The sequence below is a fragment of the Serinus canaria genome, chromosome 14 (assembly GCF_022539315.1).
Source record: "Serinus canaria isolate serCan28SL12 chromosome 14, serCan2020, whole genome shotgun sequence".
Classification (NCBI taxonomy): Eukaryota; Metazoa; Chordata; class Aves; order Passeriformes; family Fringillidae; genus Serinus; species Serinus canaria.
In genome coordinates, this window is record NC_066328.1 from 15,278,832 (window position 1) to 15,294,638 (window position 15,807).

A 15,807-nucleotide genomic window follows, 5' to 3' on the forward strand; every position below is an offset into this window, starting at 1 on the left:
GCGCGGCGCGGCGAGGGGCGGGGGGCGGCGGGGGGCGGCTCGGCGCGGCTCGGCACGGCTCGGCTCGGCACGGTGCAGCCCCCCCGCCCAGCCCGCCCGCTCCGGAGGCGGGGGCGGGGGCGGCGGCGGCGGCGGGCGCCCGGGGCGGGGCGCGGCGGGGCGGGGGGGCCGCACCGGGAGCGCGGGGGGCAGCGCGGGAGAGGAGGAAGAGGAGGAGGAGGAGGACGACGAGCAGCGGGAGGAGGAGGAGAAGGAGAGGGCGGGGGCCGCCCGGTGCTGCGGGCGGAGCGCGGGGATCCCCCTCCCGGTGCCGGCCCCGGGGGACGCCCCGGTGGGAGCCGCCGCGCAGCCGTGGCGTGTAACGAGCTGGCGGGTCTCAGCGGCCGGGGGGGACGGGGGCAACACGGCTGCTCGGGGCCTCTACCTCCTCGGGGAGGATCCCGGGGGGGGAGTCCAGCAGACCCCCTCCCGGGGCACCCCCTGCTCCCCAGCCCGGCTCCAGGGTGCCCTTCGCCGCTCCCCGTCCCGCCTGGCCATGGCAGCAGCCCGCGGCGCCGATAACGGGAACCCGGCAGGACCAGCCTTCTTTATTTCTGTAAATAAAGCGCTCATTACCGCGTCATTTTCCACTTTTGTTGACACAATAGCCGGTGACATTCCTCCTTTTCACTTTTAAGGCTGAAATGACCGAGACATTAGAGTTGCGGAGGGTTCCCGGCTGTGCCGAGGGCTGAGGAAGCTGAGGAACCCGATAGGAAATGGGGCCAGTGATGGACAAGGCGCTAATGTCCCCATCAGGGGAGAGCACCGACATCATTCGCACGAAATCAGCCCAAATTTCTGCCCTCCGGGACAAGTTCCTAGCTCAAAGCCTCGTGCAGTCCCGGCTCCAGCAAACCCGCGCTGGGGCACACGGGGCCAGAAGGCTGCTGGCCAGCTGGCCACCGCAGCGCTGGGCACCGAGGGTGCGGTCTCAGGGGGTGCAGGGTACGGGCACCGGGAGCTGCCAGCCCCGTGGCAGCCCCTGTGGCGGACGGGAAGATGGAGGAGGGAACCCAGCTCTCCCTCGATGCCCCCTGCCCGCCCAGTGCCCCCTGAGCTGGAGCCCAAGGGTCCCCGGCACAGCCCCCAGCTCCCGCCCAGTCCCATCTCCGGGCTGACCCCCCCTCGGGGATGGCGGGGTCCGTCTCCTCTCCCCACCCCCACTTTCCAATCCAGGACATTTGGGTTGCCAGCACGGAACGCCGTCTAATCTGCCCTCTAATCCCACAGCCGGGCGCCGCACGGGGCCCTGAGCCGCCGCCGGGCTCCGGGGCTGGGGGCTGGGGCTGGGGCTGGGGCTCCGCACGGCTCGGGGGCTTCCTTCACATCTGCCACCACCTGATAACAACCGGAGCGCCTCAACAAAGGTCCCTTTGTGCCCCACGGCTCCCTCCTGCTGGGCCCCCACACCCGGTCACCCAGCACCGACCCGGCACGGGGCAGCTCCTGCCCCCGCGGGCTCGCCGGGCACCGGGACCTCTGTGACCGGGGCCACCACACGGGGCAGCCGGGCCGCGCTGTGGGGCCGGTGGGGCGCACCAGCGCTGTCCCTCCTCTCCGCCTGAGCCGGGCTTTGCGGGAGGAGCTCCAGCCTGGCGTTCCTGCGGCTCCCTCGGGCTCTTGCCAAGTCGGGTTGGTCTTTGCAGAGCAGAAGAATGTGCAGTGAAATGTCCCCGTTCTTGCCCTGCACACGCCGGGAGAAAGCAGCGCCCGGAACGGGCAGAGCCTGGGGCACGGGGGGTTTAGGATGGGCACCGTGGGCAACCGGCACGTGGAAATCTGACTGTGGGAACCGGAGACAGCACCAGCAGCAGGAGGGCTCATCCCACGCAGAGATCCCCACGCATCCCCCCAGCACAGCTGCCTTTCCGATGGGAAAGCAGCACAGCAGGGCCCTGCCCGGGCTCGGGAGGCAGGGGGGGGTCTGGGAGCACACGGGCCGGGCGCTGGAATAACAGAGAAGAAGGAAGGGATGAAGGCAGAGTTTGGAGGCTGAAGAAGCCACCACTGTGCTCACACTCCTCCCAGCAATCAGGGATTCACAGAGACTGAAAGCAGACACAGCGCTGGGGAGTGGTGCTGGTGAGAGCCTGGCAGGGGCCCTGCACGTCCCTCTGTCCCTGCTCTGTCCCAGGTGCCAGCCCTCGCCTGCAGGACATGCAGAACGCAGCAGCCACACGCTGGATCCTGCGCAGGGACGGCACAGCCACCCTCGAGGCCAGCACGAGGCACACGGGTGTCCCCACGAGCTCTGTCACACTCTGCCCTGCGGCTCCATCAGAGCCTGAGCAGGGGCCCAGGGGCTGTCACAGGGTGGAGCCCAGCCCTCCACAGCAGCCCGAGCCCACTCTCCCTGCACGGGGGGCAGAGCTGTGGCCCCCCCAGCAAGCAGCAGGATCTACGAAAATACTTTATTGTGGAGGGGGAGTGCAGGGGCTCTGTACAGTGCAGACAGCAGCAGCTCTGTCACCAGCAAACAGACACACACATGACGGTGGCCCCAGAGCCAGGGGGCAGCGGGAGCTGGGGGCTGCAGCCCCTACGTGGCCTTGGGCCGGCCCTTGAGGCGGATGATGGCCCGGTAGTCCCGCACCAGGTCCCGCAGCTGGTCCAGGTAGGGGTTGACGTTCTCCTCCAGCCACTCCTCCACTGTGTCAGGGAAGTAGATCCTCTCCAGCTGAGCACGCAGGTCACGGACAAAGCTCTCCCAGTCCTCATGGAGCCTGGAGGGGCGAGAGCAGGGGTGCAGCTCCCTCCTGCAAGGGAGCCCTCCCAGCCCCGTGCAGACTCCTCCCAGGCCCCAGCACCACCTACTTCAGCACCTTGCTGCCAAAGCTCTCCATGTTGCGGGGGTTCCCAAACTGGCGTTTCCTGTGGTAGGGGCTGAACCAGCCCTTGATGGCACTGGAGAGGCACGGGGGACTTGGGGGCACGGGGGCCACCAGGGATGGGGAGCTGCGCATCAGGCAGGTCCCCTCCCATGGAAACACATGGCCAGAGGCATCAATGCCGCTGCTCCCCCTGCCTGTTACCTCTCCTCCTCCAGTGCCTTAAGGATGCTCTCCTTCAGGTGGCCATTGACCTGCTCCACCATGTGGTAGATCTCCACACCAGGGAACGCTCCCCTGCCCTCGCTGGGGAAAGGGAGGGGAAGGTGAGGGCTCAGCACCTGGGGTGCGCTGGGCTGGGTGAATCCACCCTGGCAGGTCTGGGTGACCAAGCCCCTGCCTCCCTCCAGTGCATCCCTTGTGATGCAGCTGCCCCAACCACGTGCCACACACCAGGTGCTCTGCTCCAGCTGCACGCTCTCCAAGCCCAGCACATCCAGGACCTTCCTCTTTGCCTCTTCTGTGAAGCCCCCTGGGAGGGCAAGGAAAGGGACAGAAGAGCCAGGGACACCTCACCATCGGGCTCACCCTGAGTGAGCTGAAGCTCTTCCTCCTCTGCCTCCCACCTCCCCAGGGCCCTGCCCAGCAGGATGGGGTCTGGCAGGCAGTGGGAGCTGGGGGTGACCCCGGCCATGCTGCCGGGGCTGGGGGCTCACCGTTCACCAGGGTCTGCAGGCAGATGGCCAGCGAGGGGATGCTGACAGGCAGCAGCTCGCAGAGCACTGAGTAGTGATCATACCTGCAGGACAGGGACAGGGACAGGGACAGCCACCACCGTGCCAGCACGGCTCTGTGGGCACCATGAGGGCACAGAGGGGTCCCACCTCCCCTTACCTCTGCCAGCCGGTGAGCACGACACCCTGCAAGCGCAGCGGGGCCAGCCGTGGCACGGCCTGCATCACCTTCAGCCAGCTCAGGTGGTTTTTCAGGTGGTAGCTCAGCGGGGTCCAGGCCTGCGCCGGCCCCGTGGTGCCCTTGAAGGCGCTGGCGAACCACACGGCCTCGAAGCCGCTCTCCACGTACTTGGTGAGGAACTGCACTGCAGCGGGACAGGCAGTGCCACCGTCCCCAGGGGGCTGCGGGGGGCTCAGGGGGGATCCCCCCACCGCCCCAAGGGGCCTGGCACGTCGCCTTACCGATCTGCTCAGCCTCGAAGTCAGGTGCATAGAACCACACCACGGGTGAGACGTGCTTGGCTATCCCGGACTCTGCAGGGACAGCAGCAAGGGGACATTGGTGCTGGCAGCAGGAGGGAGCCTCGGGCTCCTCACGAGACCCACGTTCCCCCAGGGCAGGGCATGGGCTCGTGCTGCCACTGGGTGTGATGCCAGCCAGGGTGGGCACAGAGCGGGTGAGGCTGAGGAGGCTGGCACAGGTGCCACCACTGCCATCCCTGTGCCCTCACCCCGCAGGGCTCCCACGCTGATCTTCCTCAGCATGTCGTCCCACATGAGCACCCGCAGCCCCCAGTACTGCGCCGTGAGGAAGCCCAGAACCTCCTTGATGTGCTTCAGGTACATGGTCCCCACGTCGCCCTTGTGGTGGCTCATCCAGCTCTTGGAGTCCATCCCCTCCCCGAGATGGAAAACCTGGACTTGGGGGAAGGGAGATGCTCAGCAGCCCTGGGAGCACCCCCAGTGCCTGGGGAGAGGGCTGGGGTCCCTGCACAGCCCCTGCCCACCTCGTCTGCACCGATGTGGATCCAGGTGGAGCGCCGGTGCTTCTCGATCACCTGAGCCAGGATGCTCTTGAGCAGGGCCAGGGTGTCGGGGACGTGGGGGTTGAAGCTGTTGGGGAAGCGCTCGACCTCGCGCAGGTGCTGGTACTTCTCGTGCTTGAGGATGAACTGTGGGCAGGAGCCATCAGGGGGTGTCCAGGGGAACCCCTGTGATCTGGGATGGGGAGCAGGACTGGGACCTTCTACCTCCACATGGCCAAAGGTCTGCACCAGGGGAACCACCTCCAGCTTGTGCTGCTCCGCCAGCTGCTGGATCCGCTCGATGTCCTCCTCACTGGGAGGGCAGGGACAGGCTCAGCCTCTGCCAGGGCGTGGGGGCAATTCCCCCTCCTCTGGCACCCTGCCCACATGGCCCTGGTTGCCCCACATATGTGTGCACTTTACTGAGGGGCACAAACATTGGCCAGCCAGGGCAGGAAGCTGGTTTGCCCAGCAGCACAGCCTGGTACTCTGACCGTGGTTATTGTGGGCACGGGGCCAGGTGGCACACCGGGTCCCTGGCACACCGGGACCTGCAGGGGCCACCAGCCCCACAGCCAGCTCGGCACACAGCCCTGCTCACCTGTAAGCATACGGGGACCTGAGGATTTCCAGCTCCCCCTTGAAGGGGAACATGTCCTCGTACTCAATGAGGACGCCGTTGGCTCCCAGCTGGGACAGGAGGGGGAACACCTGCAGGGTGGGCAGGGTGGGCTCAGCAGTGGGGATGGCACAGCCCAGGTGCCAGCAGGGGTCGAGACCCATCAGTGCATCCCCTCCTCCCTGTCCCTTGGCATCCTCACCTGTTCCAGGTAGGAGACTCTGGGCGCAGCTCCCTTGAGGTCCAGGTGGACCAGCCTCATCTCAGTGGCACTGACATCCCTAAGGACCTGCTGCTTTTGCTTTAGGGTCATTATCTTTGCTGCAGGGGCTTCCAGAACCTGGCTCTGGGGGATGACATCCTGGACGACGTCACCTGTGTCCCCCCAGAACCCGCTGTCCTTGTTGACGTGCTTGTGCAGGTCCAGGGTAAAGCTGCAGGGAGTGGGGCAGGGATGGGGGTGTCCGTGGGGTTATGGGGGCAGCAGATGTCCCCAGCACCGGGCATCACACAAGCACAGCCCAGGGGGTGCCACAGACCCCCCTGGGATCCTGCTGTCACCTCACCTGTCACGGAAGAGGAACTTGATGCCAGCCAAGGCCACGAGGAGCAGCACGACGAGGCGCAGCAGGTTCAGCCGGTGGCTCCGCTGGAAGGCCATCTCTGGGATCTCTGGGGACACACACGGGCTCTGGTACTCCAGGGCCAGCAGTGGCCAGAGGGACCCCAAGCACAGGTGAGCCCACCCAGCCCCACGTACTGTGCCCTGCTCCCCTGCCCAGGCCAGCGCGAGACCCAGAGAAAGGCGACATTGGGGGCAGCCCCTCTGGCCAGCCTGGTGCCCATTGGGGACCTGCTCGGCAGTGCCCCGTGTCCCTCCTACCTCGTGTGCCCCAGCGTGGGGCCAGCAGCCGGCTGCGCCTCTCCCTCTGCCCGCACGGGTGCGGCCGGTGCCCGAGCAAACAGGGCGGTGGCGGCAGAGCAGGTCCCCACCGGGGATCCCGTCTGGCTGCCGGGTCACGCCCGCGCCAGGGGCCGTGTCACAGGGCGGCTGGATGGGGCGGCATCACTGGGTGGGCACGGTGCGTCCCTGCAGGCAGGGAAGAGGTGATTGGGAGCCACCCGGGCACATGCCAGCACCGGGCTGCGCCGGGGATGGCACCGGCACGGCCACGGCACTGGCAGGGTGAGGATGGCAGCCCGTACCGCCTTGGCACCCGCAGGGGCCGTGCGAGAGGCAGCACGGATCCTCCTGGGAGCCACCCTCAGGTACTTCTGTCCGTTCTTTCTCCTGTTTCTCCGGTTCTGGGGTGTTCGGTGAGGCCCGGACAGGGCAGCGCAGCCCCCCGGCCCCGCAGAGCCGCCGGTGCTGCTGCCAGCGCTCCCGGTGAGCTCCTGGTGAACTCTCAGTGAGCTGCCACCCAAACACACCCCAGCTCAGGGTTAAATTCAGCGCCGGCATGCTGGGGAAGTGAAAAGCAGATTTTGGCAGCTGCGGGTGCCCGAGCGGCTCAGCTTTGTTTGCCTTGCCAGAGCTGGGGCACCGGGAGAGCTGCACTGAGCCGCCCCGAGGCTCCGAGGGAGCCCCTGCCCAGACACAGCCCCCATCCCTCCCAAAGCCTGCCGGGGGTGCAGGGGCTGAGCGCTGGGACCCCTCTTGGGCAGCAGGACATGCTGTCCCCAGAGCACGAGGCCCCAGCTAGGCCAGGCCACAGGGCAGGACAGCGACATGCAGGAGCTGGAGCATCCCTGCTCCATTCCCATGGCCCGTGGGCAGGATGAGGAGCAGGAGCCGGTTTTTGGGGAGCAGGCTGTCCCTGTGCTACTTCCCTGGTGGCACTGCAGCTCCTGTGCTGCGGGGGACAAATGTGGCTCCCGCTCCCTGCCGTGCCCAGCTCGGATATTCCTGGCAGCTCCAGCACAGCCCAGCAGGGACGTGCCAGGCTGGAGGTGGCTGCCAGCCCAGGGGTCACCACTGGGTGCACGGGAAGACACAGAGGGCACTCAGGAGGGGGGTCAGTGGCCCCTGGGCATGCAGCGTGGGGAGCCCAGCACCCAGGAAGGCCATAAATATGCCAAGTGCTAATGGCGCTGTCATGGGAACACAGCGCCTGATCGGAGCAGGGATAAATATTTAGACAGACGCTGTCAGCTCGCCAGGATTCGGTGTTTTTAATGCACGTTATCTTATTTAAATAGGGCAGGTTCCCAGGGCTGGAGCTCTGTGGCACAGCCAGGGCGAGGGCCAGGGGCCGCGTCCCTGTACCACGGGGACATCCCTGGGCAGCCGAGGAGGGCTCAGCCCATAGATGCCACCCGTCCTGCCCGGCACCTCGCCCCGAGCACCCGCTGTATTTACTAACGCCACATCTGCTGCTGCCAGCGCTGGGGGACGCTGCCACGGGCTCCGGGAGCTCGGGAGAGCCCGCGGCCCCGCACAACCGACAGGGCTGACAACACTTCACTGGCCGCGGGGCGAGGAGGGGCCGCACCCCGGGCCCCTCCCTGCCCCCGCGTGGGCTTTGCTGCCAGAGCCCTGCATCCAGCCCGGCTCCCCGCTTACCTCGCAGAGCCCCGGAGAGCAGGATGGGAGCGCACAAACCAAACCTGAGCGGGGGAGGGAGCCGAGTGCCCCGGGGGTGGCAGGTGCCGCTGCGCTCCACGGGCTGGCAGCCGGGGTTTCGGGTGCCACCCGGCTGCCAGAGCCCCGCTCCGGTGCTCCCGGTGTTCCCATGGCGAGCCCCGTGCCCCGGCACCGCCGGCAGCGCAGCCCCGGGGGGGCCGTGCTGCTCCCTGCACACCTCGAGGGCACGCTCACACACACGTGTGCCCGCTCACGTGCTTCCAGAGCATTCCACGGCCAGCCTCGCCTTCACCAGCCCGTGCTGCCAGCCCGTGCCACCCCCCAGGACCAGCTGTCCCTCGCCAGGGTCACGGGGCTGCGGCCCTACGGCCGGGGACTCGTGCGTGGGGAGGCTGCGGGTCCCTGTGGGGCTGCAGCCCGAAGGCAGCACCAGGGGGCTCTTCCCTCATCCCTGGGCAGAACTGGGCCCTGTCGCATCCCGTTCCCTCCCGGGGTGCTGGAGCACACCTGGAGCAGCCCCTGGGCACAAGGGACCCTTTCCACACCCCACCCATCCCTCTGTGCTGCGGGGCACCACCCACACCCCCAAACTCGGCACACCCCACAATGCCCCGCACCAAGGGCATCCCTCGGGCACCCCACGGCACCTCCGGGCTCTGCTCGGCACCCCTGCGCCCCCGGGCACACCTGCGTCCTCCGCGGACATCCCTGCATCCCCCCAGGCATCCCTGCATCCTCACAAGCATCCCCGCATCCTCCCCGGGCTTCCCTGCGCCACCGGGGCCCTGCATCCCCCGAGCATCCTCGCATCCTCCCGGTACCGGTCCCCACCGCGGCGCCGGGCATCCCCTCGCGGCACCGGCATCCCCCGGCCCCGAGCATCCCCCGGCCCTTACCGGCAGGTGCGGGGCGGCCGCGGGCACCGCCGGCAGCGGGCGCGGGCACGGGCACGGCCGCCGCCGCCGCCGCTCTTAAAGGGCCCGGTGCCCGCCGGTGCGGCAAGCGAGGAGGGATGCACCGGGCGCTGCCACCCGCCGCGCACAGCGGGCACCGTGCCCAGCGCCCCTGCGGCACACGCGCACGGCGGGGAGCACCGGCACAGCGCGGAGCCGCCGTCCGCCCTGACCCCGGCACGAGGGGCGGCCACGGGGCGGCTCCGCGGTGCCCGGTGCGTGCCCGGTGTCGGTTCCCAGTGCCCGTTCGGGCTCGGTGTGTGCCCAGCGCCCGCCCCCGCTCAGCGATGCCCAGTGTGTGCTCTGTGCCTGGAGCCCGGTGCGTGTCCCGTGTCCCAGGTCCTTTGCCCAGGGTGTGCCCTGTGCGTGTCCCGTGTCTCGTGTGTGTCCCATGAGCAGTGTCCCATAATTCATGTCCTATGTCACGTGTTCTGTGTCTGGTGTGTGCCCGGTGTGTGTCCCATGTTTCGTGTTCCATACTTAGCACCCAGTGTGTGCCCTGTGCCCAGTGTGTGTTCCATGTCCCATATAGTATATCCCATGTCCCATATCCCAATCCCAATCCCATATCTTATATCCTGTATCCTATATCCCATATCCTTTATCCCATATCCCATACCCCATATCCCATAATGTCCCAATCCCATACCCCATATCTCAATCCCATATCCCATATCCCATAATTTCCCAATCCCATATCCCATATCCCATACCCCCCAATGTTCCAATCCCAATCCCATATCCTATACCTTACACCCCATATCCCATAATGTCCCAATCCCATATCCCATATCCCATATTCCATGTCCCGTATCCCATATCCCATACCCCACCATGTCCCAATCCCATATCCCATATCCCATATCCCATATCCCGTATCCCATATCCCGTATCCCATATCCCATATCCCAATCCCATATCCCACAATGTCCCAATCCCATGTCCCATGTCCCATATCCCAATCCCATATCCCAATCCCATATCCCACATCCCATGTCCCCTGTCCCGTTTCCAGCACCGCGCCCCCTGGCGGCACGCTGCGCACGCGCTCTCCCCCCGCCGCGCTCCGTGGTCTCGCCCGTTGCTCCCCCCGCGTCCCGGCTGTGGTCCATCCCCACCCACTCCCGCGCATGTGCGCTCCCGCCGGACGCGGCCCGGGCCGGCTGTGCGCACGCGCAGAGCCAGGCACCGGGAGCGGCCCGGGACCGGGACCAGGAGCGGGACCGGGAGCAGGGCTGGGGGGGCACGGGGTGAGGGAGACCCGCGGGCCGGGACGACACCCCGCGGGGTGACACAGACCCCGCAGGCTTTAGGGAGTCCCCCGAGCGAAGCGGCTCCGGGAGCGGCGGCACCATGAACGCGGCGCAGGGCACGGTGGGCAGCGACCCGGTCATCCTGGCCACGGCCGGCTACGACCACACGGTGCGGTTCTGGCAGGCGCACAGCGGCATCTGCACCCGCACGGTGCAGCACCAGGACTCCGTATCCTTCCTTCCCCGCCGCCCCCGCGGCTCGGGGCCGGCCCCGCCATCGGGCCCCGGCTCGGGCCCGCTGATGCTCCGTACCGACCTTAACGGCGCCCGCAGCAGGTGAACGCCCTGGAGATCACGCCGGACCGGAGCATGATCGCAGCCGCCGGTGAGCGCTCCTGTCCCGCCGGATACGGCGGGCACCGGGCTGGATGCTCGGCCGCTGCCCGGTGCTGAGCCTCTGCCCGGTGCTCAGCCTCTGCCCGGTGCTCAGCCTCTGCCCGGTGCTGAGCCGCTGCCCGGTGCTCAGCCTCTGCCCGGTGCTGAGCCGGTGCTGAGCCGCTGCCCGGTGCTGAGCCGCTGCCCGGTGCTCAGCCTCTGCCCGGTGCTCAGCCTCTGCCCGGTGCTGAGCCGGTGCTGAGCCACTGCCCGGTGCTCGCAGGGTACCAGCACATCCGCATGTACGACCTCAACTCCAACAACCCCAACCCCGTCATCAACTACGACGGCGTGAGCAAGAACATCACCTCGGTGGGGTTCCACGAGGACGGGCGCTGGATGTACACGGGCGGGGAGGACTGCATGGCCCGCATCTGGGACCTCAGGTGGGCACCGGGGCTACCCCGGGCTGCAGGGCCGAGCTCACAGCCCCAAGCACCCTTCCCTCCCTCACTGTCACAGGTGCCACAACCCCTGAGCGCCCCTCCCTCACTGTCACAGGTGCCACAACCCCTGAGCACCCCTCCCTCACTGTCACAGGTGCCATACCCCCTGAGCACCCTCCCACTGTCACATCCATACCCCCTGACACCCCCCTCCCTTCACGTCACAGGTGCCACAACCCCTGAGCACCCCTCCCTCACTGTCACATGGTGCTCATAACCCCCTGAGCACCCCTCCCTCACTGTCACAGGTGCCACAACCCCTGAGCACCCCTCCCTCACTGTCACAGGTGCACAACCCCCCCCCCCTCCTGTCACAGGCCACACCCCTGAGCACCCCTCCTCACTGTACAGGTGCCACAACCCCTGAGCGCCCCTCCCTCACTGTCACAGGTGCCATACCCCCTGAGCACCCCTCCCTCACTGTCACAGGTGCCATACCCCCTGAGCACCCCTCCCTCACTGTCACAGGTGCCACAACCCCTGAGCACCCCTCCCTCACTGTCACAGGTGCCATACCCCCTGAGCACCCCTCCCTCACTGTCACAGGTGCCACAACCCCTGAGCACCCCTCCCTCACTGTCAAGGTGCAACCCCTGAGCACCCCTCCCTCCCTGTCACAGGTGCCACAACCCCTGAGCACCCTCCCTCACTGTCACAGGTGCCCAACCCCTGAGCACCCCTCCCTCACTGTCACAGGTGCCATACCCCGACACCCCCCCTCCGCACAGGTGCCAACCCCTGGCCCCTCCTCACTGTCACAGGTGCCACAACCCCTGAGCACCCCTCCCTCACTGTCACAGGTGCCACCCCTGAGCACCCTCCTCCTGTAGGGCACCCCGGCACCCCTCCCTCACTGTCACAGGTGCCACAACCCCTGAGCACCCCTCCCTCACTGTCACAGGTGCCACCACACCCCTCAGTCAGTCACACCCTGGACCCTCACTGTCACAGGTGCCACAACCCCTGAGCACCCCTCCCTCACTGTCACAGGTGCCACAACCCCTGAGCACCCCTCCCTCACTGTCACAGGTGCCACAACCCCTGAGCACCCTCCCTCACTGTCACAGGTGCCATACCCCCTGAGCACCCCTCCCTCACTGTCACAGGTGCCACAACCCCTGAGCACCCCTCCCTCTCTGTCACAGGTCCCGGAACCTGCAGTGCCAGCGCATTTTCCAGGTGAACGCTCCCATCAACTGTGTCTGCTTGCACCCCAACCAGGTGAGGAAGCTGCCTCCTCTGGGGTTCCCAGCTCAGAATCCTGAGGAACAGCTTAATGCCCATCCCATTCCACCCCTGCCATGGCAGGGACACCTTCCACTGCCCCAGGGTGCTCCAAGCCCCATCCAGCCTGGCTTTGGGCACTGCCAGGGATGCAGGGGCACCCTGGGCACCCTGTTTCTGTGGCTCCTCTCTGAGGGGCTGCAGAGATGTATCCCAGCAGAAGATGGGGTACCACAGAAATGGCCTGGGGGCTTCACACGATGTGTTTGTGCTGATGACCTGGTGGCTGTTGCAAAGGGACAGCACAGGGGCTGCACTGAGCTCATCCCATGGCAGCAAACATGCCCTTGGAGCAGGCTCTGCCCCCAAGCATCCCTGGGGATGGGATGGGAGCAAAGCTGGAAGAGTGGGGGCAGCTGGGGAGCTTGAGGGTGACAACACTGCCAAGGAAGGGCATCCTGGGGCCTTTGTGTGGGGTTTGGTTGAAGTTCCCAGTGGTTCAGCAGCTGTTGCTGAGCAGAGGGACAGTGAGGGCACTTGAAGAGGCTGAAGGGAGCAGGAGCAGGGAAATCAATGGGGATCAATCAGTGCTAATGGCTGGGCTGGGCTTGCAGGGCTGTGGTTTTGCCTGCCTCTGTAAAGTCCTGAGTAGTGGAAATGTTCCCTTGCATTTCATTTGGCAAAGGTTTAATTTTGCAAATCAGGAATTTCAGGCTAAATTTGAGATCAGTTATTTGGACCAGACTATCCAAATCATGTAGACTATCCACTGTATTGTAGTGTCAGTGCTGTGAGAGTGTGTTATGTTAAATGAATATTGCTGAACATAGGTCTTAGATGTGAAATAATCCATTGACCACGGTGCTGCTGAGGTGCAGAGTGTTGGTTTGTGAGCAGAAGGTGGTTAATTTGACCAAAGGTGGCAGCATTTGTTTGGGCAGTTCCGTGGCTCTGCAGTTCCCTCTGCAGAGATGCTGATCCAGTTATACAGGGATTCCTCACGGCCTGAGTAGAGCCATGAAAACTTTGGACTCAGCATTTACACCTGCTGAGAGGGGGCTGAGGAGTCCAGAAGAGACTTTTGTGCAGCCAGATAAATGCTTTGAGTGGTGTTTGTCTCCTCAGAAGCAGCCTCTGCTCCCAGAGACAGGATTAGCTGTGCCTGATGACCTGATCTCCTCTAGGGATTCTGCTAAAATTATGGGCAGCGCAGGGCTGTCGATAAAGGCCTGGTTTGAGTGGAGACATGCCAGCATTGTCTTCTGCTCTGAGCACGGGATCAGAGCCAGGACTCCTGCCCTTGGCTCTTGTCCTTCTCCTGAGAAGGGGAGAGAGAGAGAGAAAAACCCACTTCAGGTTGTGTTTTTCCGGTATCTGCACCCTTGAGTGCCTCAGTTGTTCAGTGGCCAACCTGCCCCTTAATGCTGCCTCTCAGATGTGCTGAAAACCACTTGGCTGCTGTAGCTGTCGTTTGGAGCCATGGCTGTGCCACAGCCCTGGAACTGGGACAGCTCTCTTTGCTCTGGGGTTTAGAAAACCAGCAAACCCTTCTGGGGAGGGAAACAGCCTTTTGCAGGGTGTCATGGAGTCAGTACCCAGCTGGGACAGCCAGGCTGTGGGACAGCCCTGAGCTGGGGAGAGGAGGCAGGACAGGATGGAGCTGTTTAACCCCAGAGCCGTGCTGCAGGGGCACAGCATGGGTGCCAGCTCCAGGCTGCAGCTCAGGGTGCCCACAGAGCCACGGCCGTGTGTCCTGCAGGCAGAGCTGATCGTGGGTGACCAGAGCGGGGCCATCCACATCTGGGACCTGAAGACTGACCACAACGAGCAGCTGATCCCCGAGCCCGAGGTGTCGGTGAACTCGGTGCACATCGACCCCGACGCCAGTTACATGGCAGCCGTGAACAGCTCGGTGAGCTCTGCCGGGCCCTGCTGGGGTGCCAGCTGGGCTGGGTTTGGGTGGGCATCTCCCAGCCTGGGCACAGCCAGGGCACAGATCCCACTGTGTGTCTGCTGCAGGGAAACTGCTACGTGTGGAACCTGACGGGTGGCATCGGCGAGGAGGTGACGCAGCTCATCCCCAAGACCAAGATCCCGGCACACATCCGCTACGCCCTGCAGTGCAAGTTCAGCCCCGACTCCACGTGAGTGTGGAGCCCTCAGCTCCCTCCCAGGGCAGGCAGGGGCCAGCCGTGCCTCCAGCCGTGCCTCCAGCCGTGCCTGCTGCTGGCTGCACACTGCAGGTCCCCAGGGAGGAGCAGGACAGGAGGCAGGGCAGGTGGCACCAGGGTGTTGCTGTCAGGGGTGTCCCACTCGTGCTCTCTGAGCTCAGCAAGGTTTGCAGCCATGAGCTGTTCTACAGCTGGGATCCAGCTGCTGCAGTGCGAGCTCCTTCACGGAGTCTGTTCAGCTGGCATCTGCTCAGTGAGACAGTGCAGGTGTAAGGAGATCTGATGGCAGTGGGGACGGGTCTCCAGGCTGTCACTGGCCCTGGCCCAGGTCTGTGTAACCAGAGGCCCACAGGGGGACAGTGACTGATGAGATTGCCCTCAGATGTCTCCTTCCTGCAGGCTCTTGGCCACCTGTTCTGCAGATCAGACGTGCAAGATCTGGAGGACTTCAAACTTCTCTCTGATGACAGAGCTGAGCATTAAGAGCAACAACCCTGGGGAGACGTCGCGGGGCTGGATGTGGGACTGCGCCTTCTCCGGGGACTCCCAGTACATTGTCACAGGTCAGGCTCCACCTGGGCTGTGCCAGGGCCTGCAGCAGCCAGGCCTGACCAGTTACCCTGGCTGGGACATGGCCAGAGCCTGGGGCAGAGGGGCTGTGGGGTGGGAGCAGGCAGTTCTGCTGACTGGAGCATTGTGTGCTGCTGCACTGGGGCAGCTGTTGGAACTGGAGAGGAGATCTCCAGTGTGCTGTTCCTCTCACAGCCTGTTAGTCCCTTGAGCACACCTGTGGTAATTTCCACACTCACTGCTCTCCAAAAGAGCTAAACCCCACATACAGAGAAGTGCACTGAGCTGCTCTGCCTTGCTGGTCATGGCCAGCCCTAAGGATGGCTGCATGAAGCAAGAGCAAAGTATTTCTTAAAATAATAGTAAAAAAAGAAACTTAAAAGGTAATATACATCCCACTCTTCTTTTCACTCTGTGTTCCAGCCTCCTCTGATAACCTGGCCAGACTGTGGTGTGTGGAGACAGGGGAGATCAAGAGGGAATACAGTGGCCACCAGAAAGCCGTGGTCTGCCTGGCCTTCAATGACAGCGTCCTGGGATAACGGGCACGTGTGGCAAGGACAGCACCTCTGCTTGTTTCCCCTTGCCTTGCCAGACCCTCTTCAGAGCCTGGGACATGCTCTGTACCCATCCCCTCCTGCGTGGAGAGGGCTGGGGCTCTGACAGGAGCAGCTGCAGCTGCCTGGGCTGAGACCAGGCTTCAGCTCCAGGCAGGACATTGCTGAAACGTGTGTGGCCCTGAGGGAGGGGATGGGAGAGGGAGGCACGGTCCCACTGCAGGGACACAGGTACAGCTCAGCTGCAGGAATCCCTGGGGCATCGGCTGCTGACAGCTCTGGATGTTCCTGTACCCCAGAGTGGGAAAAAAATAAAAGTCAGCCTTTGCCAGTGATGGGAGAGGCTGAGCAAAGAGGAGAAGCAGC

The 15,807-nt window shown here is 65.0% G+C and overlaps 2 protein-coding genes and 1 long non-coding RNA gene across 3 annotated transcripts; 2 read left to right on the forward strand and 1 right to left on the reverse strand.

Annotated features, from left to right (window-relative positions):
* Positions 1-2,566: 2,566 nt before the first annotated feature.
* LOC103817810 (hexosaminidase D-like) lies at positions 2,567-5,909 on the reverse strand. Its single transcript, XM_030229956.2, has 13 exons — positions 5,815-5,909; positions 5,451-5,682; positions 5,231-5,340; positions 4,855-4,942; positions 4,612-4,776; positions 4,336-4,519; positions 4,067-4,138; positions 3,765-3,969; positions 3,587-3,669; positions 3,324-3,402; positions 3,075-3,176; positions 2,857-2,946; positions 2,567-2,765 (listed from the first exon to the last, which is right to left on the reverse strand). The coding sequence occupies exons 1-13, from the start codon at positions 5,907-5,909 to the stop codon at positions 2,582-2,584; spliced, it is 1,689 nt and encodes a 562-aa protein (XP_030085816.1). The 3' UTR covers positions 2,567-2,581.
* A 4,036-nt stretch (positions 5,910-9,945) lies between these two features.
* Positions 9,946-15,802, forward strand: MLST8 (MTOR associated protein, LST8 homolog). The gene is made up of 8 exons (XM_050980252.1): positions 9,946-10,267; positions 10,372-10,423; positions 10,697-10,859; positions 12,065-12,140; positions 13,903-14,055; positions 14,163-14,287; positions 14,714-14,877; positions 15,308-15,802. Exons 1-8 carry the CDS (start codon positions 10,139-10,141, stop codon positions 15,424-15,426), a joined length of 981 nt encoding a protein of 326 aa, XP_050836209.1. The 5' UTR covers positions 9,946-10,138; the 3' UTR covers positions 15,427-15,802.
* Positions 11,296-12,042, forward strand: LOC127060170 (uncharacterized). The gene is made up of 3 exons (XR_007778866.1): positions 11,296-11,465; positions 11,871-11,948; positions 11,987-12,042. It is a non-coding gene; the product is annotated as an uncharacterized LOC127060170 (long non-coding RNA).
* Positions 15,803-15,807: the final 5 nt, after the last annotated feature.

Coding starts and splice junctions, on each gene's coding strand:
- LOC103817810 (XM_030229956.2), bottom strand. CDS start 5,909: ATGGCCTTCCAGCGGAGCCACCGGCTGAACCTGCTGCGCCTCGTCGTG. Junction 4,139..4,335: donor CAGCGTGGGAGCCCTGCGGG/GTGAGGGCACAG, acceptor CTGTCCCTGCAG/AGTCCGGGATAGCCAAGCAC. Junction 3,970..4,066: donor CTTCGAGGCTGAGCAGATCG/GTAAGGCGACGT, acceptor GTCCCGCTGCAG/TGCAGTTCCTCACCAAGTAC.
- MLST8 (XM_050980252.1), top strand. CDS start 10,139: ATGAACGCGGCGCAGGGCACGGTGGGCAGCGACCCGGTCATCCTGGCC. Junction 10,424..10,696: donor GAGCATGATCGCAGCCGCCG/GTGAGCGCTCCT, acceptor CGGTGCTCGCAG/GGTACCAGCACATCCGCATG. Junction 14,878..15,307: donor CTCCCAGTACATTGTCACAG/GTCAGGCTCCAC, acceptor TCTGTGTTCCAG/CCTCCTCTGATAACCTGGCC.